This window comes from Spea bombifrons, chromosome 2 (genome assembly GCF_027358695.1).
Source record: "Spea bombifrons isolate aSpeBom1 chromosome 2, aSpeBom1.2.pri, whole genome shotgun sequence".
Lineage (NCBI taxonomy): Eukaryota > Metazoa > Chordata > Amphibia > Anura > Pelobatidae > Spea > Spea bombifrons.
The window spans coordinates 141,256,052-141,272,736 of NC_071088.1; the positions used below are offsets into that span (position 1 = coordinate 141,256,052).

At 53.2% G+C, this 16,685-nt stretch overlaps 1 protein-coding gene across 1 annotated transcript in view; it reads left to right on the forward strand.

Moving 5' to 3' along the window:
• DNHD1 (dynein heavy chain domain 1) overlaps positions 1 to 16,685 on the forward strand; it is a 48,263-nt gene that overhangs the window by 18,419 nt on the left and 13,159 nt on the right. Inside the window, exons 12-33 of the mRNA XM_053456185.1 lie at positions 56 to 293; positions 392 to 549; positions 1,017 to 1,142; positions 1,403 to 1,679; positions 1,833 to 1,960; positions 2,401 to 2,599; positions 3,054 to 3,145; positions 3,227 to 3,443; positions 4,372 to 4,497; positions 5,434 to 5,507; positions 5,725 to 8,626; positions 8,708 to 8,846; positions 9,295 to 9,475; positions 10,432 to 10,714; positions 12,240 to 13,551; positions 13,711 to 13,862; positions 14,297 to 14,483; positions 14,711 to 14,721; positions 15,011 to 15,093; positions 15,260 to 15,270; positions 15,614 to 15,624; positions 15,725 to 15,778. Of these exons, the coding sequence (XP_053312160.1) occupies positions 56 to 293; positions 392 to 549; positions 1,017 to 1,142; positions 1,403 to 1,679; positions 1,833 to 1,960; positions 2,401 to 2,599; positions 3,054 to 3,145; positions 3,227 to 3,443; positions 4,372 to 4,497; positions 5,434 to 5,507; positions 5,725 to 8,626; positions 8,708 to 8,846; positions 9,295 to 9,475; positions 10,432 to 10,714; positions 12,240 to 13,551; positions 13,711 to 13,862; positions 14,297 to 14,483; positions 14,711 to 14,721; positions 15,011 to 15,093; positions 15,260 to 15,270; positions 15,614 to 15,624; positions 15,725 to 15,778 (6,961 nt within the window). The remainder of the gene's footprint in view (positions 1 to 55; positions 294 to 391; positions 550 to 1,016; positions 1,143 to 1,402; positions 1,680 to 1,832; positions 1,961 to 2,400; positions 2,600 to 3,053; positions 3,146 to 3,226; positions 3,444 to 4,371; positions 4,498 to 5,433; positions 5,508 to 5,724; positions 8,627 to 8,707; positions 8,847 to 9,294; positions 9,476 to 10,431; positions 10,715 to 12,239; positions 13,552 to 13,710; positions 13,863 to 14,296; positions 14,484 to 14,710; positions 14,722 to 15,010; positions 15,094 to 15,259; positions 15,271 to 15,613; positions 15,625 to 15,724; positions 15,779 to 16,685) is intronic.

Below are 16,685 nucleotides of genomic sequence, written 5' to 3' on the forward strand. Positions count from 1 at the left end.
GTCCAGGCCTGGACAGTGGTGGGCTGCAGCTTGTGTCCCTCTGTCTCGTCTCCAGGCTTCTCTCGGTGAGCTGCAGCGGTTCTGTGATGAGATCTCCTGGGTGTCTGAGGTCCGGGGGTCTCTTCGCGGTGGGAAGTCATGGGTCCTCGAGAAGCTCCATGGAAACTCGGCCCAGGAGTACGAAGATCTCATCCTAAAACTGAAAGCCTGGGAGGAACGGCTGCTCTGTGTGAAAGAGACAGTCAGAAGCCAAGCGCTTACCCTTTCCTGCACTCCCATCAAGAGGCAGATAGGTACATGGGGAGGGCGCGCAGCCTAAGGGGTAGATGCCTTGTCACTCAGCTGTCACGCTGAGCTGGACACATTAAACGGTCTTCCTGCTGTCTCGTAGGTCCTCCCCTGGCTGCTGTAATTCAGGACATTCTCCATCTGCTGACATCGGAGATCTCTCATCGCTCTCGGCTTCTCCTGCAGGAGCTGTCTCTGGCTCTGAAGGTTTTTCAATCACCCAGTACTGAGATCCCAGCTTTTACTGAATTCGCTAACAAGGTGAGACTGAGTGGGGTATCACCCTGTTCCAGACATCCCGCTCCGGGAGCGCTCTGCTCCAGACATCCCGCTCCGGGAGCGCTCTGCTCCAGACATCCCGCTCCGGGAGCGCTCTGCTCCAGTCATCCCGCTCCGGGAGCGCTCTGCTCCAGACATCCCACACCGGGAGCGCTCTGCTCCAGACATTCCGCTCCGGGAGCGCTCTGCTCCAGACATTCCACTCAGCACTCTAACCCTGTGGATTTGGTTTCCTGAGAGCTCTCCTTGGACATGTCTATTTATAAACTGGACCAACGTAAGTTTTCTTGTGTTCCTCGAAATGTTTTATTGGAACTCATGTTTGCTGGAATGCAACGTTTTTTCCATGCATGCACATTGTGTGATTTAGTGCGTCATTCATTGCCTCATTCACTGTGTGATTCTTTGCATCATTCACTGCGTCATTCATTGCGCTGCCTTCTCTCTAGGTGGAAATGTATACAAAGAGTGTTGATAACCTTCAGACTCGCTTGGATTACATCGGTTCCCTCGCTGCCGTGGTGCGAATGAATTACCGGCAGCCAACCTCAGAAGAAGAAAGTCTGCACTGCGAGGTAACTAGGGCTGCAACAACTAATCGATAAAATCGATAATAATCGATAATGAAAATCATTGCCAACACCCTGTTTGTTTATTAAATTATTTTAAATAAATGAAAAATGTACGTTTATTTTTGTATCCGGTTAATCGAAAGAATAATCGGCCAACTAATCGATTATGAAAAGGCCTTGGCCTAGTTTTGTGTGATGGAGGCCCTTGGCCTCTCCTAGGCCTTTGTTAAAGTCCCTCTGCCTTCGTTTTTGTGGGTCCTCAGCTGATGGACACTTGGGATAATTTCCACCTGCACCTGAAGGACGCCTCTGACTTCCTGAGCAGTAACCGCTACTCCATGTCGGCGAGTCTGGAGCTCCCCTTCCGGTCACTTTACAGGGAGGCCGAGAGCCTCGTCGCAGCCGCCTCTTCTCCCGTCTACCTGGACCCGTCTCAGAATGTCGGGCGGGTGCTGCGAGAGCTGGGAGACATGCGCCGGAGACTTCACCTCCTGATGGCTCAGCTCCATGAACTCAGCCGCTCCAGACAAGCCTTACAAGGTGAGCCCGATGCTGAATCGCGTCCGGCAGATGTGGTCTGTACTACCCCAGAGCTTCTATTTATAATATTACTTTTATTCTCTTTATTTCTGTGCTTGTTGACGTAGCCGCCCTGCTTTTGGGCCATTAACCCTCTGTTCACCCCGCCTCTAGGAAAGACATTTGACGTATCAGGGATCATCAGAGGAGAGAAACAGGTCCAGGCGCGGGCAGCGGCGTGGAAACTGCTGGACAGGAGCATGGCGGATGTCGCTGGCTGGAAACGCACGCCATTCGTGAAGGTAAAAATTCCAGGAGACGGGACAGCGTGGAAAAACCACGAGGGGGGGGCTGCACGGTGTGTGTTATTATTTATATATATTTATATAGCAAATCTGCCCTTCAACCTGAGAATCTACCCTTTCCTCCGATTATCTGCCCCTCCACCCTCAAATCTGCATTTTACTTCGAGCCCACCCCTCCAGTGAATGCTGGGATATCTGACATGGAGTTAAATGTCCCCCCAATACATCCCCCAAGCAGCCAGCCTGGTTCTACCCTTACATGCGCCACGATCCATCGTTAACACATTAAACGTAGGATACTTAATGTTTCTCCCAATTCCAGAGCCTTGGCTTGGTCTTCTGTAATTCTTGCGCTTTACGTGGTTTCACGTGGGGGGGGTTCATGTCTCTAGCACTCCTCAGATACCTAACCTGCCCCATCTACCTGCCCCTGACAGCTGAACACCGAGCTGATGAAGGAGAAGCTAGAAACCTGCGCAGGAACCCTTCAGGAACTGGCCGCCATTCTCCCTGAAGAAGATCCGGTGATCCAGAAGGTGAGACAAGTCTTGGATGATGAGGCGCGGACCCTACCTCTTCTCCAGACACTGGGAAGCCCTGCACTCAAGCGCAAGCACTGGAAAGCCATGTTTATTGGTAAGTACAGCAAATGTGCCACCATATGTGGCCTCTGAATGAGTGTGGGGGGCTTGAGAAGAATATGTGCCTGCTTGCTACCAGAATCTTAGGGTGGAAGGAAAGAGATGAAGGTGGGGTGTAGGGCCTTGGAGGGGTAGACAGGATTTGGGGTAGATCACCATAGAATCAGTTGGCTTGATGGTCACTGGGTGGGTGGTGGTCACTTAGATGGCACTTGGGTTGGTAGTAAATAGGGACTGGGACAGTTGGTAGCCGGCTGTTCATCTGAATGGTAGCTGGATCCATGGGGTTTGTGTTGCTTCTTGTTGGGTTGGTAGCCTTATGGTGGTAGGTGGTGGGCGTGGTAGAGGTCCTTATGACTCTTAATACCAGTTTTCCCAGCTCAGGAGCTGCTCTGTCGTTCCAACGCATGTCTCCATTGCCGTTATTTAATGCTTGTCTCCTGTGGCAGGGATGGGGGAAACATTTTGTGGTCTGGAGACAATGACCATCGGTGACCTGTTGGCGTTTCCACTTCTCCAGCATCAGGATGAAATTGAGAAGGTCTCCTGTCAGTTGTGTGTCACACTCATTAATGGAGCTGTCTCCCGGAGTTGTACTCACGCGCGTGTTTGCCTGTGATAGGTTGCTCGCGGGGCCCGGGCAGAGCTGATGTTGTTCCAGAGATTCCAGAAGCTGCAAAGTGTTTGGCGAGAGGCGCGGTTCCACCTGGTGAAATTTTTCCTCCATGTGGGGATCTCAGAGCCCACCCCAGGGAGCTCACACTCACCTGCAAGTGTCAGATTATGGGAATCTGAGGAGGGAGCTCACAGAAAGGACAGCGGGGCCTTTTTACTGACAGGTGAGACTTTCTCCCCAACGCAGGATCCAGAATTAACAAGCAATCTGCCAATGATCCTGAGCATTTACCCGCACCCCCCCATCCTCTGCCTGTATTTACCCGCACCCCCTCCGTTCTCTGCCTGTATTTACCCGCACCCCCTCCGTCCTCTGCCTGTATTTACCCGCACCCCCTCCACCCTGTGCCTGTATTTACCAGCACCCCTGTCCTCTGCCCGTATTTACCCGCACCCCCTCCGCCCTGTGCCCGTATTTACCCGCACCCTCTCCGTCCTCTGCCCGTATTTACCAGCACTCCCTCCGTCCTCTGCCTGTATTCACCCGCACCCCCTCTGTCCTCTGCCTGTATTCACCCGCACCCCCTCCGTCCTCTGCCTGTATTCACCCGCACCCCCTCCGTCCTCTGCCTGTATTTACCCGCACCCCCTCCGTCCTCTGCCTGTATTTACCCGCACCCCCTCCGTCCTCTGCCTGTATTTACCCGCACCCCCTCCGTCCTCTGCCTGTATTTACCCGCACCCCCTCCGTCCTCTGCCTGTATTTACCCGCACCCCCTCCGTCCTCTGCCTGTATTTACCCGCACCCCCTCCGTCCTCTGCCTGTATTCACCCGCACCCCCTCCGTCCTCTGCCTGTATTTACCCGCGCCCCCTCCGCCCTCTGCCTGTATTTACCCGCGCCCCCTCCGCCCTCTGCCTGTATTTACCCGCACCCCCTCCGTCCTCTGGCTGTATTTACCCGCACCCCCTCCGTCCTCTGGCTGTATTTACCTGCACCCCCTCTGTTCTCTGCCTGTATTTACCCGCACCCCCTCCGTCCTCTGGCTGTATTTACCCGCACCCCCTCCGTCTTCTGGCTGTATTTACCCACACCCCCTCTGTCCTCTGCCTGTATTTACCCGCACCCCCTGCATCAACCTGTTTGTTTCAGATGTGGAGTCTCTCCACAGTCTGCTGGATGACAGCCGGGTGACTCTGCGCATGATGAACGCGTCTCCTCTCACCCCCGGCATGCAGGACGAGGTGTCTGATTGGATGCAGAAACTGGAGGCTTTCGGTTGGTGTGCGCGCATGTGTTGGAGGGTTTATGGAGTTAGACATTTTCAGGCACTTGGTGTGTTATCTCTCTCACTCTGAGCGCCACATAAAGCAAGATGGCCGGTGCCACCAGACCTCAGAGGTCCCTCCCTGAAGAAGAGGTCATCACTTTACTCTACAAGTATATTGGCCTCTAAGGGGAAACGCCTGTGTCAAATACACACTAACTCCCGCGCTCTCTTCACACTGTCTCTCTGTCACACGGATTCTATCGCGCCGACTGTCTCTCTGTCACACGTATTCTATCGCGCCGACTGTCTCTGTCACACGTATTCTATCACGCCGACTGTCTCTCTGTCACACGTATTCTATCGTGCTGACTGTCTCTCTGTCACACGTATTCTATCACTGCACACTAACTCCCGCGCTCTCTTCACACTGTCTCTCTGTCACACGTATTCTATCGCTCCGACTGTCTCTCTGTCACACGTATTCTACCGCGCTGACTGTCTCTCTGTCACACGTATTCTATCGCGCCGACTGTCTCTGTCACACGTATTCTATCACGCCGACTGTCTCTCTGTCACACGTGTTCTATCGTGCTGACTGTCTCTCTGTCACACGTATTCTATCACTGCACACTAACTCCCGCGCTCTCTTCACACTGTCTCTGTCACACGTATTCTATCGCGCCGACTGTCTCTCTGTCACACGTATTCTACCGTGCTGACTGTCTCTCTGTCACACGTATTCTATCACTGCACACTAACTCCCGCGCTCTCTTCACACTGTCTCTCTGTCACACGTATTCTATCGCGCCGACTGTCTCTCTGTCACACGTATTCTACCGCGCTGACTGTCTCTATGTCACACGTATTCTACCGCGCTGACTGTCTCTATGTCACACGTATTCTGTCGTGCTGACTGCCTCTCTCTCTCTCTCTCTCTCTCTCAGGCCGCCACCTGGACCTCTGGATTCAGTTCCAGGAGAAATGGGTCTTTATAACCAAAGCCACCCAAGAGATGGGGGTTTTCCCGCTTGATGCAGAAAAGGTCAGGCTTCGTATTACCCGTCATATCATTTACCCCACAACACCCCTGAATTACCCCCCTTAGGCATCACCTGAGTTATACGGTACATTCCCTTGACACTGACTGTCATCACTCGTTTGATGCCAGCGTTTTTGCCTCTGTCCTGCTCTAGGCTGTTACCCCTGCTTCAGAATCTCCCTCTCTTCCCCAACAGGTGGTCCGGTTCCAGGCGGTCGACCAGAATTACCGCTCCTTCTTGGCGGTAACCGCGCAGGACCCGCTTGTTATGTTCGTCCTGACCCAGCCTCAGAACGGACGCCATCGAGCCTTCCATGGAGAAGCTCTTGCTTCTGCTTTCTGCAAAGGGATCGGCATCATGGAGGACATCATGGCAGACATGAGCCCCGCACTGGACTCTTCCAGATCTCTCTGTCCTCGACTCTTCTTTCTGGGCGACAGGGACTTGCTTCACGTACTGACTGCCCCTGCGGAGCCTGCAGAGCGCACTCGCTGTGCCCTGCTCTGCTTTCCCAACCTTAAAAATGTTCTATATAAGATTCAGCCCCTTGAAATGCTGTCCCCTATAAATGCCACCCTAAACAGCCGCCAAATACTAACCACAGGGGTAGAGGGACTTCATAATGAAAGACTTCATTTAAACTCCCCCATCTCTGACAACCTACAGATCATTTCATGGCTGTGTGAACTGGAGGAGAAAATGAGGGAGAGTGTGAGAACTCAGCTGGATCTGTGTCTGAGTGAGCGGAGGGAAGCGGGCTTCCTGAACGTCACTCATCTTGAGTCCTGCAAACAGTGGGTTACAAGCTACCCCTGGCAGTGTCTGGCCCTGAGCGAGGAGGTCCTGTGGTGTGAGGAGATGGAAGATCATCTGTCCATCCAACACAAGAGCTCTCTCAGAGAGAAACACAATCAGAAGCTTGAATTCCTGGCTCAGCGTCTACAAGATGTCTACAATTCCACGGTCACCTGCAGGGCCCGAGCCGCTATGTCTGCCTGGGTCACACTTGCAGCACTTCAGAGGGACCGTGTCTGCAGTTTGCTGGATGAGGGGATTCAGAGAACTGACTCTTTTGCATGGGCCAAGATCTTGAAATACAGAGTAGTCTTGGGTCCAAGATACGCTGAGCATTTGGATCCGGAAGATGGTCAGGTTGAAATACCCCCTAAGACCACCATATCCACTCTTTATTCTGTGGATGTTCTAGGCTACCATCTGACGTATGACTATGAATATATTGGTTTAGGAGGCAGCTTCATACAGAGCTCTCTGTCTGACAGAACCACGTTGGGCCTGATTCTTGCTCTGAAGCGGTTCCACTGTGGTGTGGTCATTGGACAAGACGAGAGCAGCAGAGCTGACACAGTGATGGCTCTCGGCCATGCCTTGGGGCGTCAGGTCCTGCTGTTGAAATGCTGGGCTGGTATACAGCTGGGCAGACTGAGTAAGCACTTACAGGGGGCGCTGCGTGGAGGGGCATGGCTGGTTCTAGACAGTGCACACAGATTGACAAAGGAGGTCCACTCATCACTCGGGCAGCTTCTCTGGAGTATACAGTCTTCCTGCCAAGCTTTGGTTCCCTGTGGCCAGGGACCTGAGAATGAATGTCTCCAGCCGAGAGTGATAGGAGAGATCCAGTTTGGAGGAAAGGCAGTTTCAGTCAACCAGAGCTATGGCTGCTTCATGACTCTACCTCATCTCAACTACTCCTGTGATCTTCCTTCAAATCTTCGCCTGGTCCTCAGACCAGTGTCCCTCCTGTCTCCAGACATGCGAGTAACTGCTGAACTAGCCCTGCTGGCTGCAGGATTTCAGGACCATAAACGCTTGGCCAGAAAGATCTCAAGCTTTTTCAAGTTTGCACAGCAGTCATCGTCGGTATCTCCAACCACCTGCTCTTCACTTATGAAAGACGCAATTCACAAGGCTTCTTCCTACCTGAAAACAAGTGCCTTGCACAACAGAACCAATACTATTGGGTTTGTAGGAGACTCCAGGGCTTCCATAGAGCCATCTTCACTCACCCCTAGCAACGTTGAGGAAGGGATGCTGCTCAGAGAAATATATGCGTCTTCATTCTGGTCTGGGCTTCCATCTTCTCAGTGCAGTCACTTGAAGGACATCCTCCAAGGTGTCTTCCCAATGTTGCCATCCCTGGAGCCTTGTGCAAACTCTGAGCTCCTCAATTCTGTTCATTTAGATCTGCAGATGGCAGGACTTGAAGCTCACCCTGAGCTTAGTTGCAAAGTTCTGGAACTTTTTCAAGCTCTTCAGCAAAGCCCAGGAGTTCTGCTCACCGGCAGCCCGGGAAGTGGGAAAACCACATGTTGGAGAGTCCTGTCCCGGGCCATGAACTGCCTGGCAAGTGCCACAGAGCAACCAGCAGCCAAGGAAGAGTCTGTCAGAAACACATTCCAGCCAGTACACACCATCCACCTCTTCCCCAATAGTCTGACTACACAAGAGCTTGTTGGAGGAATGCATGATGGAAACCAGAAGGATGGAATCCTCTCCCATCTTCTGCATAGAAACGCTGAAGGATCTGCAGCCTTAAAGTGGGTAATTATAGATGGGTCAGCCAGCCCACACTGGACAGAACCCATTTCCTGTCTGTTCGGCCCGTATTCAGGATTGACATTGCCTAACGGTGAAGGTCTCTGCCGGCCAGAATCCACCAAATTCGTGTTTGAGATGACGGACACGTCGAACATTACTCCTGCCATATCCACTGCCTGTGCTTTTGTGCACTGTGGTGGGGTGGACACGTGGAGGGCAGTGCTGGGAGCCTTTATGTCCAAGCTGTATGTGAGATATGAAATCACTTTGGATACCGCCCGCTTGCTTCAAATCCTGAGCGAGAGCTTCATACCCAGGACTCTAAGATTTTTGGAGCAGTCCTGCTCCTCCGCACTGCACCCCCACACTGCACCCTCAGCTCGGGGCATATCCGAGGTCTCCTCGTTCTGTAACATCCAACAGGCTCTGATGGATCAGTACCTGCCTCGCGAGAACATACCAAGTCCGTCATTACGGTGGCGAGGAAAACCACAGGAGCCAAAAGCTGCCGAAATCCCAAAGGAAACCCAACAGGCTGCAGGTCCGCTAACCCACCGATGTCCGGGAGACCAGGGAGGGGAGCATTTAAGTGTCCAATTTAATCTCTTTACCTCTTTTACAGAAAATTCTGAGAAAATGATGGAAAGAGGTTTGGGACTCTCCTCTTTGGACCTGTTGATTCCACATCGCAACCACAGTCTGGCTCAGTCCTGCTTCCTCTACTCCTTTGTTTGGGGGTTCGCTGGACACTTAAATCCTAGGTGAGTAGATCCAAGATGTCCGCCGTCAATTAGCAGAAGCCATAGACTCTGGCAAGATCACCGAACTGGATCCACTGGGAGCACCGGGTTACATGCACACAAACAGTCCCTGTTACTGCAGATACTAAACAGCAGCCTCTCTCTCCTTCTCTCCCAGCCGTCCACCTCTCTCTCTGCTCTGTTTCCCTCCCTCTCTGGCTTATTCCCATCTCTTTCCTCCCCATTCTCCAGCATTTCTGTCATCCTTGCGTTTTAGCGCTGGCCGTGTGCCCCATCGCGTGTACCGCTGGCCGTGTGCCCCATCGCGTGTACCGCTGGCCGTGTGCCCCATCGCGTGTACCGCTGGCCCTGTGCCCCATCGCGTGTACCGCTGGCCTTGTGACCCATCACGTGTACCGCTGGCCGTGTGCCCCATCGCGTTTAACGCTCGCCATCTGCCCCATTGCAGGCACCGCCCCCCGTTTGATGCCTTTTTGCGGGGTATCCTCGCAGACAGTCCATTACAAGTCGTCATCCCGCAAGCCGCGTCTCTCTTCGAAATGCACCCCAGCCCTGAAGAGGAAGCTCTTGTGCTCGTTCCGGAGATGCGCGTGACGCAGCCAATCAGGAAAGAGATCGTCCTTCCTCAGGTATCCCATGCATTTCTCAGCATTTGTTGTTATTTTGCAGTCACCCCCCGACAGGTCTCTGCAGGAGAATTAACTACCCCCCCTGCGCCCCCCCCATCTCCCCTGCGCATTGTGACGGACACACCCCTGGAGCTTTTCTGCTTAAAGGGCTGAGCCAGCCCCCTGTATAATGTATAGATAAATCAGTGACCGGCCCCCTGTATAATGTATAGATAAATCAGCGACCGGCCCCTGTATAATGTATAGATAAATCAGTGACTGGCCCCCTGTATAATGTATAGATAAATCAGTGACTGACCCCTGTATAATGTATAGATAAATCAGTGACCGGCCCCTGTATAATGTATAGATAAATCAGTGACCGGCCCCCTGTATAATGTATAGATAAATCAGTGACCGGCCCCCTGTATAATGTATAGATAAATCAGTGACCGGCCCCTGTATAGTGTATAGATAAATTAGTGACCGGCCCCTGTATAATGTATAGATAAATCAGTGACCGGCCCCTGTATAATGTATAGATAAATCAGTGACCGGCCCCTGTATAATGTATAGATAAATCAGTGACCGGCCCCCTGTATAATGTATAGATAAATCAGTGACCGGCCCCTGTATAATGTATAGATAAATCAGTGACCGGCCCCTGTATAGTGTATAGATAAATCAGTGACCGGCCCCTGTATAATGTATAGATAAATCAGTGACCGGCCCCCTGTATAATGTATAGATAAATCAGTGACCGGCCCCTGTATAGTGTATAGATAAATTAGTGACCGGCCCCCTGTATAATGTATAGATAAATCAGTGACCGGCCCCCTGTATAATGTATAGATAAATCAGTGACCGGCCCCCTGTATAATGTATAGATAAATCAGTGAGCCGGGTCCCTGTATAATGTATAGATAAATCAGTGAGCCGGGTCCCTGTATAATGTATAGATGACCGTTTTCTTTCAGTTTCAGGCTGTTCTTGCCGCTGTGAGATCTCTCGCTCGCTCTGGCCGGCCTGTCCTGTTAGTTGGTCCTCGTGGATCTGGGAAGACAGGCCTGGTGGAGTCCGTGACGCCCCATGGAGTGGTTTCTCACCGGGTCCCCGTCAGCCCCTTGTTGGATGCTGCTCAGCTGCGCAAGTTCCTGGGTGGTCAACAAGAAATGTCGCCTACGGCAGGACAACAAACCCCCCACGGACGTCGCGTCCGCCGTCTCTTCTTCCTTGATGACCTGCATGAAGCTTCGTTTGGTGGGTTCCACGGTGACCGTGTTCTGGTGTCACATTTTACAAACTACCCCTATCCAGATTACGTAACATAGAAACTGGGGATACCGGGAGTACTGAGGAAACTGGAGATATTGGGGTTACTGGGGATATTGGGGGTACTGGGAGTACTAGGGGTACTGGGAGTATTGGGGTTACTAGGGGTACTGGGGGTACTTGTGAAGCTGCAGGTGGGTTATTATGACGTTATGGTGCTGGCAGCCACCAGTGAGACGTGGGGTAGTTAATTAGTACACGTTATAAACAAACGGCCGCTTCTCACTGGTTATTCCCGAGGAGCTCTCCGCAGCCTTTCACACAGGTGACCATCTTCTCCTTCTTACAAACCCGCCACGCTCATGGCGTCCATGACACGGCTCTCTCCCGACCCAAATCCTTCCTCTCTGACGGTATTTTTAGTGTCTCCTTCACTACTCCTGACATCTCTTTTATGTAAATTTCAAAAGCTCTCTGAAAACCACCTTTCCTCCTAACACTCAGCCGGCATCCCAATCAAAACAACCTGAACAACCAACAGCCTCCACACATCACCCGCAGCCGCTTCTGCTTCTCTACCAGTTTGTCATTTTGTGTGATGTCTGCTGGCGATATATAAATGTAACGCTCTGTTTAAATAATCACATTACGCAACATCAGTGCCACTTAATGCTCGTCTTACCACGTAGTCATTCATGGTTAGATTTATAGCCACGTGGGCCTCCGCTGTATGATTGACAGGTCTGTGGCCATGTGGGCCTCTGCTGTATGATAGACAGGTATGTGACCATGTGGGCCTCTGCTGTATGATGGACAGGTATGTGGCCATGTGGGCCTCCGCTGTATGATGGACAGGTCTGTGGCCATGTGGGCCTCTGCTGTATGATGGACAGGTCAGTGGCCATGTAGGCCTCTGCTGCATGATGGACAGGTCTGTGGCCATGTGGGCCTCCGCTGTATGATGGACAGGTCTGTGGCCATGTGGGCCTCTGCTGTATGATGGACAGGTCTGTGGCCATGTAGGCCTCTGCTGTATGATGGACAGGTCTGTGGCCATGTGGGCCTCCGCTGTATGATGGACAGGTCTGTGGCCATGTGGACCTCTGCTGTATGATGGACAGGTCAGTGGCCATGTAGGCGTCTGCTGCATGATGGACAGGTCTGTGGCCATGTGGGCCTCCGCTGTATGATGGACAGGTCTGTGGCCATGTGGGCCTCCGCTGTATGATGGACAGGTCTGTGGCCATGTGGGCCTCCGCTGTATGATGGACAGGTCTGTGGCCATGTAGGCCTCCGCTGTATGATGGACAGGTCTGTGGCCATGTGGGCCTCCGCTGTATGATGGACAGGTCTGTGGCCATGTGGGCCTCTGCTGTATGATGGACAGGTCTGTGGCCATGCCAGCACACTCATTTCTTTATAAAATCTAAAGATATTACAGATTATGTGATTATGTGATATATAGTATCATTGATTTTACCCACACGTTTGCTGTTCTTCTCTCTCCCAACAGACACGGACAGTAAGACATATCCCACTCTGGAGGCTTTACGTGATATTGTCTCGGCCAATCAGAGCACAGCTTGTGTACCAGGGACAAGCTTCCTGGGCACCTTGTGCCCACCTGAGGATGTAGGTGGTGGGTTGTGTCCAAGACTCACCCGTCTCTTCTTTGTCCTCGTTCTGCCTCCATGCAGCTCGGAATCCCTGCTGAGTTTATTTACCCCCAGGCTGACTGCGTGGCTGAAGAAGACGTTGCCCCTGCCCCAGGCTGTGGTTCTCGGCACAGCGTTGGCAAAAGCCACGGTTACTCTGTATAATGAGCTGATACAAACTCTCCCTCCACGTTACCTCTTCTCCCTACGTCACCTTCACAGATTACACCACAGCGTGACCCAACTGTGCCCATCCCCAGGGCCTTCTCTCTCCTCAAAGCCCGATGTTGCCCTCCCTGCTCGACTCCACACCACACGGGGTATTGCCCGTCTCTGGATGCACGAGGCTCTTTTAAGCTTCAGTGACGTGGTGGAGACTGAAGAAGAGAGAGAGGCGTTCAGAGACATCCTCTTGAGATGTGCCCGGCAAACATTCTGTATTGGACCCCAGGATACGACTCCAGAGGAGGACCAACCAGGTACCAGAACCCTACAAGGCGCTGGAGAAACCGAGCCAAGCAGTGGCCAGGAGATAAAACGTGGCACAACATGTACGTCAAGAATCTCAAGCCATTCCTCTCCAGCCCCCGAGGAGTATCTTCTGCCCTCTCATCTGCTGCTAAACGATGGACCCCTTCGGGACATGACCTTCTGTCATGCGGTGATCCGTGGGACCAGAGAAGGAACAGAGGTCCACGTTTATAAAGAGCGGCAAGACGTCGTCTCCTACACCGCACAGACGGGAGGCTTGATTCTCCCACCAGAGGACCTCAAACATATTGCCCGTCTCACCCGGGCTCTGCTGCTTCCCCAGGGTCACTTAGCTCTGCTCGCTCAATACCCAGCCACGGGAAGGAGGACCTTAGCCGGACTGGCAGCACAGCTCACCCGATGCCTGCTGCTGGAGCTCCGCGGCAATGAGACACGGGAGGAACGGCACAATCTTCTTAGGGAGGCCTCCTGGAAGGCTGGAGTCCTGGGGATGGGAACGGCCATTCTGGTGCATGAAGGCGTATCGGAACGGGCTCAGCAGGAGCTTTCGTGTCTGGTTCGTGAAGGAACCTTTGTGGGGTTGCACAGCGCGGAGGAAGAAGAACGAGCTCTGCAGGCTCTGCAGCAGAACGAGAGGGGCGGCAAAAAAAACTGCAGCAAAAAAGAGCTGCAAGAGAGGTAAGAGAGGGAGGCAGAGAGAAGAGTCCGCAATCAGAGCGATTCAGAGAAATGGGGGCTCGGGCTTCTAGGACCGAGGATCCAGGGTGGGGGCAAACACAAGGACGTGCCCCGAGGATTAATAATGACATCCCGTTTCTCTGCTCATCTCTCTTCCAGGTTCTGGCGCTGTGTGCAGAGCAATCTCCATGTTCTGCAGCTGCAGAGTGCTATGCACAAGCCTCCAAACCACATGTGTCCAGATCACTACCAGCCATGGAGTCTCTGCTCTCTGGAGAACGTTGCTCAGCAGCTTCTAGGAGGGTCTCAGGGTAAGTCTAGGAGGATCAAGAGGATCCCGGCGCATGTTACTCCAGAACTGCCGGGTTTAACTGTGCCGGGTTTAACTGTGCCGGGTCTAACTGTGCCGGGTCAGTGACTGCCAGGGGGTTAAACCCAGCCGGCTGCACCGATGAGAAGCACAGCAGCCATGCAGACTCTCACATTACATAAACACACGCTGAGCCCACCCTGAGAAGACAGAGGATCCAGTCAGGTAGAATGTGCAGCCCCCTGGTGCAGATACAGCAGATCAATAACTGGTCTCGTATTGCCCCTGGGCAGCAAAATAACCCAGAACATGAAGCTGCCCTTCCGTGCTGAAACTTCCCTGTCACTGGAGGGTGGTCGTGAGAGGCGCTGTGAGGGCCCTTGTCTTTGCCCCATGGTTCTCACTCATGTTCCGTGGCTGTCTCTTTTCCTCCAGGCTCCCCTGTGTCTCGCAGGCCTTTGCCAGAGGTGATGTCTCTCATCCATCTTTCTGCCCAGAGTTACTGTTCGAGGTTCTGCCCTCGCATCGCGCTCGCCTCCAAGAGAGCGTTCATCGGCTTCGTAGACACGTATGTGAGATACCTGGCGTGTCTGAGCGCGGGCATAGAGAGAGAACAACAGAGGTGAGAGAGAAGAGCAAAGGGTGCAGGGTGTCTGTCCGCGTCCATGAGTCCGTTACACGTCTGCTTCTCAGGCTTCGTGTCCGTGAGTCCGTTACACGTCTGCTTCTCAGGCTCCGCGTCCGTGAGTCCGTTACATGTCTGCTTCTCAGGATCCGTGTCCGTGAGTCCGTTACACGTCTGCTTCTCAGGCTCCGTGTCCGTGAGTCCGTTACACGTCTGCTTCTCAGGCTCCGTGTCCGTGAGTCCTTTACATGTCTGCTTCTCAGGCTCCGTGTCCGTGAGTCCGTTACATGTCTGCTTCTCAGGCTTCGTGTCCGTGAGTCCGTTACATGTCTGCTTCTCAGGCTCCACGTCCGTGAGTCCGTTACATGTCTGCTTCTCCACGTCCGTGCGTCCGTTACACGTCTGCTTCTCAGGCTCCGTGTGCGTGAGTCCGTTACATGTCTGCTTCTCAGGCTCCGTGTCTGTGAGTCCGTTACATCTCTGCTTCTCCACGTCCGTGAGTCCGTTACATGTCTCCTTCTCAGGCTCCGTGTCCGTGAGTCCGTTACATGTCTGCTTCTCAGGCTCCATGTCCGTGAGTCTGTTCCATGTCTGCTTCTCCACGTCCGTGAGTCCGTTACATGTCTGCTTCTCCACGTCCGTGAGTCTGTTACATGTCTGCTTCTCAGGCTCCGTGTCCGTGAGTCCGTTACACGTCTGCTTCTCCACGTCCGTGAGTCCGTTACATGTCTGCTTCTCCACGTCCGTGAGTCCGTTACATGTCTGTTTCTCAGGCTCCGTGTCCGTGAGTCCGTTACATGTCTGCTTCTCAGGCTCCGTGTCCGTGAGTCCGTTACATGTCTGCTTCTCAGGCTCCGTGTCCGTGAGTCCGTTACATGTCTGCTTCTCCACGTCCGGGAGTCCGTTACACGTCTGCTTCTCCACGTCCGTGAGTCCGTTACACGTCTGCTTCTCCACGTCCGTGAGTCCGTTACATGTCTGCTTCTCCACGTCCGTGAGTCCGTTACACGTCTGCTTCTCCACGTCCGTGAGTCCGTTACATGTCTGCTTCTCCACGTCCGTGAGTCCGTTACATGTCTGCTTCTCAGGCTCCGTGTGCGTGAGTCCGTTACACGTCTGCTTCTCAGGCTCCGTGTCTGTGAGTCCGTTACACGTCTGCTTCTCAGGCTCCGTGTCCGTGAGTCCGTTACATGTCTGCTTCTCCACGTCCGTGAGTCCGTTACATGTCTGTTTCTCAGGCTCCGTGTCCGTGAGTCCGTTACATGTCTGCTTCTCAGGCTCCGTGTCCGTGAGTACGTTACATGTCTGCTTCTCAGGCTCCGTGTCCGTGAGTCCGTTACATGTCTGCTTCTCCACATCCGTGAGTCCGTTACATGTCTGCTTCTCCACGTCCGTGAGTCCGTTACACGTCTGCTTCTCCACGTCCGTGAGTCCGTTACATGTCTGCTTCTCCACGTCCGTGAGTCCTTTACATGTCTGCTTCTCCACGTCCGTGAGTCCGTTACATGTCTGCTTCTCAGGCTCCGTGTCCGTGAGTCCGTTACATGTCTGCTTCTCAGGCTCCGTGTCCGTGAGTCCGTTACATGTCTGCTTCTCCACATCCGTGAGTCCGTTACATGTCTGCTTCTCCACGTCCGTGAGTCCGTTACATGTCTGCTTCTCCATGTCCGTGAGTCCGTTACATGTCTGCTTCTCAGGCTCCGTGTCCATGAGTCCGTTACATGTCTGCTTCTCAGGCTCCGTGTCCGTGAGTCCGTTACATGTCTGCTTCTCCACGTCCGTGAGTCCGTTACATGTCTGTTTCTCAGGCTCCGTGTCCGTGAGTCCGTTACATGTCTGCTTCTCAGGCTCCGTGTCCGTGAGTCCGTTACATGTCTGCTTCTCAGGCTCCGTGTCCGTGAGTCCGTTACATGTCTGCTTCTCCACGTCCGGGAGTCCGTTACACGTCTGCTTCTCCACGTCCGTGAGTCCGTTACACGTCTGCTTCTCCACGTCCGTGAGTCCGTTACATGTCTGCTTCTCCACGTCCGTGAGTCCGTTACATGTCTGCTTCTCAGGCTCCGTGTGCGTGAGTCCGTTACACGTCTGCTTCTCAGGCTCCGTGTCTGTGAGTCCGTTACACGTCTGCTTCTCAGGCTCCGTGTCCGTGAGTCCGTTACATGTCTGCTTCTCCACGTCCGTGAGTCCGTTACATGTCTG